This window comes from Alexandromys fortis, unplaced genomic scaffold (genome assembly GCF_014885135.2).
Source record: "Alexandromys fortis isolate MF-2015 unplaced genomic scaffold, M_Fortis_MF-2015_v1.1 scaffold_29, whole genome shotgun sequence".
In the NCBI taxonomy this organism is placed as follows: Eukaryota; Metazoa; Chordata; class Mammalia; order Rodentia; family Cricetidae; genus Alexandromys; species Alexandromys fortis.
The window spans coordinates 12,489,491-12,502,138 of record NW_026067891.1 but is presented as its reverse complement, the minus strand read 5'-3'; the positions used below and the strand labels follow the sequence as shown (position 1 = coordinate 12,502,138).

At 45.6% G+C, this 12,648-nt stretch overlaps 1 protein-coding gene across 1 annotated transcript in view; it reads right to left on the bottom strand.

The window, feature by feature from the left end:
- The window catches only part of Clec16a (C-type lectin domain containing 16A), a 229,553-nt gene that overhangs the window by 158,847 nt on the left and 58,058 nt on the right, over positions 1–12,648 (bottom strand). The window contains exon 10 of the mRNA XM_050136455.1: positions 6,227–6,458. Coding sequence (XP_049992412.1) covers positions 6,227–6,458 — 232 coding nt within the window. The remainder of the gene's footprint in view (positions 1–6,226; positions 6,459–12,648) is intronic.

The window sequence follows — 12,648 nt, the reverse complement described above, 5'->3', positions numbered from 1 at the left end:
TATTTATTACTTTTATTTGAATTTACGATTAAATCTTCCCATACTTTGAAAAGGTAGTTGAAAATTTTTTAGTTTGTGATGTGGGAGTCTCCTCTGTGTGCTGTGATTACCATTAATTACTAAAGAAACTGCCTTGACCTGTTAATTGGACAGAACTTAGGTAGATGGGAAAGACAAAACTAAATGCTAGGAGGAAGAAAGGCAGAGTAGGAGAGAGATGCCATGGAGCCACCACCACCGGAGGGAGGTAGACGTGCTGGAACTTTGCTGGTAGGCCATGACCTTGTTGTGATATACAGATTAATAGAAATGGGTTAAATTAATATGTAAGAGCCAATAAAAAGCTAGAGCTAATGGGCCAAGCAGTGATTTAATTAACACAGTTTCTGTGAGGTTATTTTGGTTCTGGACAGCTGGGACAAACAAGCAGCCTCCTCCAACAAGTTCGTATATGTTTATAATGTTTGAATGTACTATTTTTGTTTCTTTAAGACAGTGTTTCCCTTTGTAGCCCTGGCTGTCCTGGAACTCCCTCTGTACCCTAGGCTGGCCTGAAAACTCACAGAGATCCGCCTGCCTCTGTCTCCTGAGTGCTGGGATTAAAGGCATGAGCCACGATCACCTGGCTGTCCTTTTTTTTTTTTTTTTTTTTTTTTTGGTATGCTGGGCGAACTGGCCAGTGAGCCAGCCTGTCTCCAACTCCTTCATGCTGGAGTTACAAGCGTGCCATTTTCTAAAATAAATAAAATGAAATGGAATAGAATAAAATAAAATGCAGGGGTTCCGGAGGTTAAGCTCAGAAAGTGTGTCACCAACTGGGCATCTCCTCAACCCTGTAGAATTCTATTATGGGTTCCGATGGGAGAGTAGTCAAGTCCATGAAGACAGGCCACAGGATGGTGGCTTGCCATGGGGGGAGGCAAGGAGAACAAGGAGTTGTTTAATGGGGCAGAGTAGACGACAGTGACGGATACACAAGAGGGGTCCCCTTAGCACTGCTAACTTGTATACTTCAATTGGTGAAGATAATAAGTTTCAATTTCCACTATTTTGTCCAATAAAAAAGAAACAGAAGAGGAGGAAGAGGAGAAGAAGGAGGAAGTAGGAAGAGAAAAGACAGACAGACAGGAACCCCAAAACAGGCAGGGATACCTATATCTCCCAGGTGCCATGCAAGTGATGACCATCCTGAGGAAGCTGTGAAGGTCAGGGCACAAAGACATTGTTTTCTTGATACGACAACTCTGGCCGCCTCCTGGAGCTCCCCCAGCCTCTGACACACTGAATTTTTTCAACAACAGTAATTCCCTGACTCGCTAAGGATGATATACACCCCAATCTGATTAATATTTGGTAGAAGAAGTGCTTTTTGGAGAAACGGCAGGTGCATATTGCAGTAATCTTTGACTTCACAATCCAAGGATTTCTTCAGTCTGATTCTGTATTCCAGAAACCACAGAAAGACAATGGAGGGGGAAGGAGGAAGGTCTTCACAGGAAGGTCAAGGGAAGGGGAAAGACACGCTCCTGGTTACCTAGGTAACCACAGAGGACTGTGATTGTCTGACTCTGGAGCAGTGTTTCAATGTGAAATTGGTCATGGCGATGGCAGGAACAGGCAGGCAGGTGTGTGTACCCTTCTTTTGCTGGTTACTTTTTAGTACTGCTCCTCAACAGAGTGGTTGTCTGGGTTCTTCAGAGGGTCTGCCTTAACAAACCTCAACTATCCTGTTAAGACTGCAGGAAAGGAACAAGCAGAATCTCCCCACTCCAGAACCAGGGCCTACCAAATCTCTCTCTCCCATTAGCCCCCACACTTACACTCTCATCTATGCTCATTCATCTTACTCATTCTAGGAATGAGCCTGCTGGGCTGGGCTGGGAAGATAGCTCAGTGGGTAAAGCACTTGTCATGCAAGTTAGAGGACCAGAGTTCGAATCCTTTGGTTTTGCAAGATGCAAAGAATACTGGAGAGATGGGCCCCCTTAGCACTGTTGACTTTACCCTTCAAAGTGCATGGAAAGCCATACTCAGTAGCATGTGTCTATAATGCTTCATGAAGTAAGAGGCAGACAAGAGACTCTCCAGACAGCCAGCTTGCCTGGAGTATACAGCAGCAAAACACAAAAGCCTGTCTCACAAGGTGGGAAGATAAGGACAGACACCAAAGATCTGCACGCAGAAACATGAGCACAAACATATAGGAACAGAGCAAGGAAGGAAAGAAGAAAGGCCTGGAGAAACTGTGGAAAGTGTGGCCCAGAGTGTACCCAGGCTTTCCTCTATGCCTCTGCCCCGAGTATAATGCTGCCACACGGGAGCTCTCACTCTAGCAACCTCGGGCTGAGCATCAGCAACGCCCTTCCACAGGGGCGCGTGTGTAGTTGAGAGTCAGCTTACCCAAAATTACAAAGCTGCTCAAGGGCAGACTTCAGTATCCCAAAGGTAAATCAAGAATGAGGCTGGGTTCCATTTCATTCCAGAAGGGACTTTTAAAAAGGGCAAAACTGAGGATCAAAACCCTGGGGACCCCTCAATCCCAATTGACTAGGCAGGTGCCATCAGCCCTGTTGTGAGATTCCAGGAAGAGAGATGGAAAGGTCAGGATAGCCACCTGTTCTTACTTGTTCCATAGGCAAACCCAGCAGCTCAGCCCTATTGCTCTCAGGAGGAGGTAGAGTGACTCCATCTCTCTGGCAGGTCTCATTATTAAGTTACTGCTCCAAGCAAGTCCAAAAACAAATGGCTATCCCTTCCAAATGAAGGGCCAGTTAAAAAACAACCATGTGCTGAGGCAGTCTGATTTCTTGGGCAAAGCTTCCCCAGCTAAGGGATGATGCCATCCTTTATCTTTCTTTAACAGCCCATTTCTGCAGAAATTGAAGGGGGTAGTTGTACTCTCATAGCCTTAGAAACAAGTGACCCAGGACTTGAGAACTAAGGGATGGCAAGTTTCTTTGTGCACTGGGGGTGGGGGAGGATGGGTCAGAAGCACACATTCATTTCACACACCTTCATCGTCTGGGTTTAAGTGCAGAGGAAGTGTGAATTCTGGGTGCTACTTTATAAAAAAAAAACCATTGATGCCACATTCAAATCAAGCTATGACAAACTGCGACTTGTGAGATACCCTTTTTACTCTTCTGTTTTACCCTACCTTCTATATAGAGAATTTGACACTACGACAGCGGCAGCAGACATGGGGGCGGTGCTGAGTACCAACACCTGTCTGTCACAATCACACTGTTGATCACCTCCTAGATGTAGGCCCAGTGAAAGGCGCGCTTACACAAGGAAGAGGCAAGTGCCCTAGCCATCTCGGCACAGAAGGGAGAAGAGGAAAAGCTGGAACACAGCACCCAGCACTCACATCCCTACTGCTGATACACATACTCAGAACTTAGGACAGAGCCACTGGAGACGTATGAGTCAGGCCTGGTGATGGGTCCCTGAATAACTCTATATGAATGAACATCTGGTTTGCATTAAGAATGAAGGAGTCAGGACCACGAGGGGTGCACCCACCCACGGAGACAGTGGGGCTGATCTATTGTGAGCTCACCAAGGCCAGCTGGACTTCGACTGAAAAATCATGGGATAAAACTGGACTCTCTGAATATGGTTGACAATGAGGGCTGTTGAGAAGCCAAGGACAATGTCACTGGGTTTTGATCCTACTTCATGTTCTGGCTTTGTGGGAGCCTAGCCAGTTTGGATGTTCACCTTCCTAGACCAGGATGGAGCGTGGAGGACTTTGGACTTTCCACAGTGCAGGGAACCCTGACTGCCCTTCAGACTGGAGAGGGAGGGGGAGAGGAGTGGGGGGAGGGGGAGAGAAGAGGGAGGAGGGGGGGGAAGGGAGACGGGGAGGGAAATGGGAGGCGGGGAGGAGGCGGATTTTTTTTTCAATAAAAAATTATATTAAAAAAAAAGAATGAAGGAAACTGACACCTTTCCAACTGACATGATTTTAACAGCTGCAGTTTTTGTCCAAACATAGATGCAGATTGAAGAGAAACATTCCTTAATAGCACCTTCAAACCTAAGACTAAAAGATCAGGTATATCCTTTGGAAAGCTTCAGAATGTCAGTACAGTGGCCAGGCCTGTGGACACTTTATATGTTTATGGTGAACTGAGTGGGAAATGATAGCCCATCATGCTTTAGAATGATTAGTGTGTCTGAGAAATTACAAGGGCAATAAAATGGTCATGGGATCAGTGGGAGTCATGCTTGGCTGAGCTATGAGGTCTGTGTCAGCTGCTTCAGCTGGTCTCTGGGGGAAACCCTGGGGCCCTATTTGGCACAATCTGGCTGGGCAGCCTGAGGAACCCACTCTGGAAGGCTGGTAAAAGTGTCTTCCCCTGTGCTGGGGCAGGACGCAGGACCAGACACACACTCCAAGTCCAGCAGCCTAACGGATGTAGCAGCCTCAACCAGCAGCCTACAGCCACTGTACCGGGGCTGGGCCATCTGGCAGACAATTAGGGTCCACTGTTAGTCATAGTCTTGGCTTGCTGAAGAACATCCCTTACAAGATCTGGAACAAAAGCAGGAGCATCTTTCCAAGATGAAATTGACAAGAACACAGTGTGTAAAACAAGATACAGACATCCATCTACCCATCCCACCCTATGTCACTGCACCTTGGCTAGACCTGGGGTGTGAGCTGATAAGTTTCTTCCCATCTAGTGAACTCCCTAACATAACCTAAAATAAGCAAGTGCAAGTGAGTATGACTTACCCCGTGTTTGTCCCTCAACTGTCCCACCAAAGTGATACTTACAAGCAAAGGGTTTCAGGACCCAAATGAACCAAACATACCACGAAAACCAAAAAGAACGAAACACATAAATAAAAGCAGCCAGAGACCTTGGCCTTAGGAAGTCTGGGCCATCAAGGGACATTTTGGCTAGACTCACTGACGTGTGATTGTGGCATTCACTGACAGTTGCCATGATAATCATTACAAGAGTCAACAGGCTGGGATGAGAGAGCATGCACTGGCTGTAGACTTGCACACAGCTCTCAAAAGCAAACAAACCTCTAGTCCAGCAGTTCTCAATCTGTGGTTCGTGATCCTTTGGGTGGGGGTCAAATGACCCTTTCACAGGGGCTGCATATCAGATATTCATATTAGATTCCTAACAGTAGCAAAATTACACTTATGAAGTAGCAACGGAAGTATAGGTTGCGAGGGTCATCACAATATGGGAAACTAAAGGTATTAATTGGTGCAAAGCTCTGCATGACTGTCAGTCACTTAGGTCTGTGGGCATAGAGTCACCACTGCTAGCCCCAGGGTTCAGAAGGCTGGTGAGCACAATGTTCCCCCAGCCTCATAGCTCTCGGCTGGGATGCTCCATAGAGGTTGCAGGTTGCTTTTGTCCCAAAAGGTGTGGGATCTTCTTCACTCCAGCCAGTAGAACTCTGACTCAACCACTACCAAGCACAGTCCCATTAACACCAACACCCAAGGGCTCTGCCTGGAGGTTCCATTTGAGTGGCTGTGAGCCTGGTCTATGATACAAACAACAGGCTACATTCAAGTATTTTGAATTCCAGACCAAATGTTCTCCAGTTTCAGAGGGTTTTAGCATCTACATAAGAGACAGGAAGAGAGGAAGGTGGATTAGTCCTGCCAGGACAAGAATAGAAGACAGGTTTCTGTTCACCAAGGGTATATACCACACAACTGTGCCTCACTTTGAACAGATGGGACTTGTAAAACCTATTGGAGAATCTGGATGCTGTATTTAATCATGTGACTCCAAAGATTCATCAGGCCCCCTCTCTTTCCCATAGTGCACTGGACACAAGTTAGCAGGAGTAAGAACAGCAGCCATAATGGTAAATGAAGACGGTAGCAATAACAACAGCAGCAGCACCATCAAATACCTCCAGAGTGTTTCCTAAGGGTGGTGCTGCTTTGAGGGGGCCAAATGCACTGTGTGATTTAACTCTGGTAATGGACAATAAGGTGGCCATGATGTCTGACTATCCGTTTACAGACAGGAAACCTTGCTCCAGGTCACATCTGCTGCAGCACGGCCCACAGCTGCCTCTGAATGGCCAGGCTGTCCAGAATGAGGTACACTGGTGGGTGTTGAGAAGAGCAGAAGCACCCAGGGAACACACGAGGGGCAGGAGGAAGACAGAGGACACAGAAGCCTCGCTGACTGCAGGGGCTGGCGTGGGTGAAAGGGCCGTTCCCGGGTACACTCACCTTCACGCTCCCCACTTGTCTTCATGCTTTTTGAACCACCCTCTGTACCTTTAGCCTTCTCAGCGTCTTCCTGGGCATCTTCAGCGGGCCCTCTCTCCTCGTCCTCCTCCTCCCCAACGTTTTTGTAGTTGGGTCTCTTTTGCATCCGCTTCTTGCCCTTGTGTTTGTTCATCTCAAGGGACCGCTCAAGTGTCTCAGTGGGCTTAATGAAGCACCGGATGCTGGGCTTGGCCTGGGTGAATATAAGAAAGGCAACGCATGAGTTGGGATGCTAGAATCTCAATGGGTGTTCACAGTTGCCAGAGGCCCTGCCTCAGCAAGTTACATCCAAAACAGTCACCACTACTTCTGAGCTGGTGGCAGGACTTTTACCAACACTCTCCCCTTCATTATGAAGCAGCTAAAATGCCAGCCACCATTTATGGCTTGCTATTCTAGGCCTGGTGGTGAAGGCTTACAATCCAGGCTACTTAAGAGGTTGAGATAGGATAGTCTCAAGTTCAAGGTCTGCTTGGGCTATAAAGTGAGTTCCAGAACAAAATGGGCAACTCAGTGAGACCCTATTTCAAGAAAAAAGGAAGGCCTGGAATGTAGCTCAGTGGTAGAGTGCTTGCCTGGTATGTGTGATGCCATAGGTCTCCTCCTCAGTGTATTTCAGAATGTGCATGTAGACGTGTGCATAAGAAATGTTGCCTTTTACCAGGCCAGCTCTCTGCACCCCAAGCATCAATTGTCTACCTAGCAAATATTCTGGTGTGCTCTGTACGCCATCTTTCTGAGAGGTCAACTGTTATCACCTCACTCAAAGTCTCCAGTAACCCACGAGGCAGTACTGTTGTCCCCGTTTTATAGATGAGGAAGCAGCTTGAGAGTACTGAATGATCTTCCCAAGGTCACCAAGAGCCTCAAATCTACACACCACTTGCATAGTGGCTAACACAGTGACAACAAAATGATATTATTATAATTAGCATTTTTTGAGGGGGAGGGTTGAAACAGGTTTCAAGTGGTCCAGACATGCTATGCAGTAGATGATGACCTTGAACCTTGGATCTTTCTGCCTCTACATCCCAAGCAATAGGATTACAGGCTTGTATCACTGTGGCCACTTTATTGACTTGTATTTATAGTGAGTAAAACGGCTAAGGAACTAGAACAGCAGCATGCCTTGCTATTACAAAAGCAAGCTGGTCATGTGCCAGCTCTCCATGTAAGAGAACTTGCTAAGTGTCAATGAGCCAAAGTCAGACCAGCTCCATAGGAAAATGTTTTCTCTAGGCAGAGAAAGGCAGAGGTCTCAGAGAAACAAAAAAGGCCCCTGCCATCAGTGCATCCTATACTCCCTTATCTCTGTCTTTACAACCATGATATACAGAAAGTATGGGTTTATTTTACAGGTGAGGAAAATCAAGGCTTGGAAAGGTTGGATTTGTTCAGTTACTCAAGTTCTGGAACTGTAGAGAATCCATCAGCTCCAAAGTCCAAGCGCTTCTTCAAATAGGAGTAACTTACCCAGAAGCCTCCGCAGTTTAACATTTACAGTTTTTTAAAATGTGTATTATAAACTGAAGATGGTGGCATGTGTAGTGATGCCAGCATTTGAGAGATGGAGGCAGGAGGACCAGAGCTATTCTCAGCTACAATTCAAGTTCAAGGCCAGCCTGGTCTGCACAGAGACCCTTTCTCAGAAAGGGGATGGGGTGGATGGGGCATGTGCATGGTATTGAGCACATGGGGTGCATACCTAGGGAGACTGAGGCATGAAAATCACTTGAACTCAGGAGCTTAAGGCCAGCCTGAGTAGAACAAGATTCTATCCCAGGAGGAAAAAAAAAAGGAGTTTATCCATGCAAATACACTTGTCTAAAAAAGGAGCAAAGACAAAAGAAATGGATTAGGAGCAAAGACAAAAGAAATGGATTTGTCTGGGTCAGGACTTTGATTGAAGTGTTATTTTTCCAGACTCTGAATGTTCAGACATCAATTTGTCACTTAAAAGAAGGATTAGAATAAACTTTTCCATTATCTTGGCATGGATTATCTATCTTATGAATTTGTCCCAAGCGCCACCAAGTATATTCTGGAGGGAGAGGACAATATACCTTGCCAATAAGTGGAATGTGCTCAAGGAAAACAGATTAATTTCAATAATGTCCAAAATAAAACCCATTTGAGAGCTAAATTAGCATCTAAATACAAACATTCATTTTTATTTGCCCATTTTGGATTATTCAACCACAAAAATGACAGATAAATTGAAATGTGATTCTACTATCCAGAAAACGCAGACAATACATTACAGAGTTGAAGAATGGACATCTGAGCATGTACCACTTGCACTGCTTGACAGACTGCATCCATCAGAGCTCAAGCAAGATGCGGTGTGGTAAGTGCAGCCCTGGGCTGCACTCTCCTGGAGATGATTCCAAGATGAAGTGGCTTGCTTCTGCCCATCACCATCTGCTTGCCGTGAGTTTTAGAGCATGCCACACAAAAACAGGGCTACCAGAAACAGAAACTGAGGCCAAACACACACAAACATCTATATACTATGAGTTAAGGACAGAGATCCACATGAATGGCCATGGCAAATCTTCCCTAAATGCTAAAGGGCTCTAATGTTCAGAACAACTGGCAGAATAGAAGAAAAGTACATAAGGGGCCAGAACGGTTTGAAGGCCAGAACCACTACCTCATCTCTTTGCCTAAAACACATGCAAAGGAATTCTAGCCTTCTAGAATTAAATGAAATCATGGATAGAAAGCTCCTTCAGATCTGAGCCTGCAGTTCAGTGGTAGAACCCTTGCCTAGAATGGATGAGTACTCTTGGCTGGGTCCTGGTGGGGATGGGGGTATCACAAAGAAGGAGAAGAAGGAAGGCAGACAGAGAGAAGTTCCTTCAGAGAGAGGAACAAACAGCACACATGCAGCACAACAGTAACCCTTCCCTTTCCAGTCTCAAAAGAAAAAAAAAAAACAAAGAGAAAAATCACCTGCAAGAATTAATGCAAGGGAAGGAGTGGAGCTCACTATGATCAAAATCACTGTATGAAATTCTCATAGAATAAAAAATGTTTTTTTTTAATTGGATGAATTCAGATGGGTGTAATGGTCCATGGCCTTTAATCTCAACATTCAGAAGGCAAAGGCTGACAGATCTCTCTATGAGTTAGTTAGAGGCTAGCTTGATCTATACAGTGAGTTCCAGGTCGACTGGACCTTGTCTTCAAAAAAAAAAATAGTAACAAATTCAAGAACTTTCCAAGTGAATCACTTTTCTGGATAGCATTGAAGTGGGGGCGGGCAGGGAGTGGGGAAATTTTAAGCTTTTAAAAATGCAGCCAACCAGCAATAGCTAGAAACACCTAAAGGTCCATGGATGAGGAAGGGTTATACAATCCTTGTCAGCCCATTGCTCGAGTGGGAATCCATGTAGATCAGTGGTTCTCAACTTTCCTAAGGCTGTGACCCTTTAAAACAGTTCCTCATGTTGTGGTGACCCCCAACCATAAAATTATTCTTGCTGATATTTCATAACTGTAATTTTTCTACTATTATAAATCATAATGTAAGTATCTGATATGCAGGATAGCTGATGTGTGACCCCTATGAAAGGGTTGTTTGACCCCCTCCATTAGTCATGACCCACAAGTTGAGAATCACTGATGTAGATGCTAAAGATTGAGGTCCAGGCTAGTGAGATGGTCCAATGGGTAATGTACTTCCTGAGCTGCTGACTGACCTGCACAACCCCCACTTTGGGCTGAGACTGACAGGTCCTAGAACTCAAAATCAGGAATGAACCATGTGTTCAGGTCTACCTCCCTGGTGAGTACCAAGTCCTGGCTACTGTTTACAACTATGTCCTCTGTGGGTTTCTGTTTTCTCATCCATCAAGGGCCATGATGTCAGTTTCTCCATTGAGAGCTGCTGAGAAGTCCAAGAGGCAGCCATACCTTCTGTCACCCTTGGCAGAAAGTGCCTCTCCCCTAATGCAGTGAATACGTGGGAAAGCTCCACACTGTTCTGAGTACTTTGCAAACTTGCCTTTCTTTGGCCACCTCACACTGAATGGGAAGATCAAATCCAGAAAGCCTGGCACCAGTGTCCAGACCTCCACTCCTTCCCACAGCACTTGCTATGCTACCCAATAGGCCAGCTCCAGAAGCACTGAAGGACACTGAACCATGATATGGGTGTGGTGGTACATACCTATAATCCCAGCACTTGGGAGGCTGAGACAGGAAGACTGTAAATTCAAGGTCAGCCTAGGCTACTTGGAGAGACCCGGTCTACAAGCCAATAAACAGATTTGCACATCTGGCTACCAGGAAAAGCAAATAGCAAGTACTATGTAGAACAAAAGTTTGTGACTTTAATTTGTTCTGGGTTTCTTGGTGTTGTTGCTGATGTTTTTATTTTTGGTAGAACTGGGGATGAAACTCGAGGCCTTATACATGCCAGGCAAGGGCTTGATCACCAAGTTAGCAATACCCTAGTCCTCAATTTGCATTTGAATATAATATATACAGAGACAAAAACTCACAGAGGCCACAGTTGTCTAGGTTTTCACTGTTGAAATAGGTGCGGCGGGGCTGCGTCCCCAGCACCCCAGCTGCCTGCTAGCTTATGCCCGAAATAACAACACACAAACTGTATTCATTTAAAGACTGCTTGCCCATTATATCCAGCCTCTTCTCGGCTAACTCTCGCACTCAGACTAGTCCATTTCTAAAAATGTATGTAAGCACCCCAAGGTGCGCTTACCAGGAAGATCCTAGCCTACGTCCATCCTGGGTCGAAGCTGCCTGGGAGAGCAGAGCTTGGCGTCTCTGCTCCAAAGAGCAGAGCTGTCGAGTCTACCCAGGAGAGCTAAGCATGGCGTCTCTGCTCCAGAGAGCAGAGCGGTCAGGTCTCTCCGGGAACAGAGCAGAGCAGAGCCTGCCTGAGGAGTCTTACCTCACTTCCTCCTGTTTACTCCTCCCACCTATGTTTTAACCTATCAGGGAAAGCAGTTTCTTGATTTAATTAATCAATGAAATCAACAGATTGATATATGACAATCCCACATCATTTCACCAACTATAATCTAACTTTATTGGTTGTGGCCAGACTATTCTCATTTCAGAAGAAGGTGATGAGAAAGCAGACATCAAACAGCACACACATGTTCCATGCCAAGAGGTTGAATGACATCAGGCCCCTGAGCCCATGCTGCCTCATGAATCCAGAATATGTGATTGCAGTCACATCTGATGTGGGATGCCCTTCTATACATGTGCTGCTTTTATTGGTTGATGAATAAAGCCGTTTAGGTCAATGGCTTAGCAGAGTAAAGCTAGGCAGTAAGTCCAAACAAAGATACAGAGAGAGAGTAGGCGGAGACAAGAAGACACCATGTAGCTGCCGAAGGACAAAGATGCCAGAACATAACCAATAAGCCACAGTCTTGCGGTAATAAAAATATTAATGGAAATGTGTTAATTTAAGATATAAGAGCTAGCTAGGAATATGCCTGAGTCATAGTTTCTGTGTGATTATTTGGGTCTGGGCAGCTGGGAAACGGAGCACAGGCTCCATTGAAAATGGTGTCCCATGTTGGGAATCAAACATAGCATGACTAATAAAAACTCAGAGACAGAAGCTGGGGTTCAACTTGAAGGTCAGAAAAGCAAAACAGCCAGCCATAGGTTATTACCTTGACCTCAGTCCAAAATGGTGATCCTGTCTCCAGGAAATCTCAGAATGAGTTTGACACTGAGAGCTGCCTCCTCCCGTTTTATAATCCTCTCTAGTTCTGGGATTAAGGGCATGCACCACTATTGCCTGGTTTCTATGGCAAACTAGTGTGGCTACTGGGATTGATGCCTGGTCTGTAAAGCTGGTCAGTGTGTCTGTTTTACTTTTCTGATCTTCAGGCAAGCTTTATTTATTAAAATACAAATGAAATGCCACTACATACATTAGGGAGGTGATCTGAAAATGCTGCCAAATTTAATGGAGGCTATATCCATTACCAGCAGCACTGACAGTACAGGGACGTAAGCTGATAAAGCACCACTCACCTGGAAGCAGGACAAACTTGCACAGCTCAAGGACTCCAGGGTCCATGCTTAGTACCCGGGCTCTCAGACAGATAATGAGCTTCCTGGGAAGTAGCTTAGGACCCGTGATCAGCACTACAGGGGACTAACCTCATCTCTTGCTCACTCCACCCCATGCCATCTTCTCGCTCCCATTCTCAGCCTAGCTCTAGTGTCCTCCTGGAACCGTGTCTTGCATTCAAATGAGAGCAAATAAATGCCCATGAGAGTAATGAATTTCAAACTAGCCTCTTTAATCAATCTAATATCTCATACCTGCTCATTAAAGAATGGCATGCAGCTCTCTTCCTATCCCACCCAGCTTGCATCCACAACCC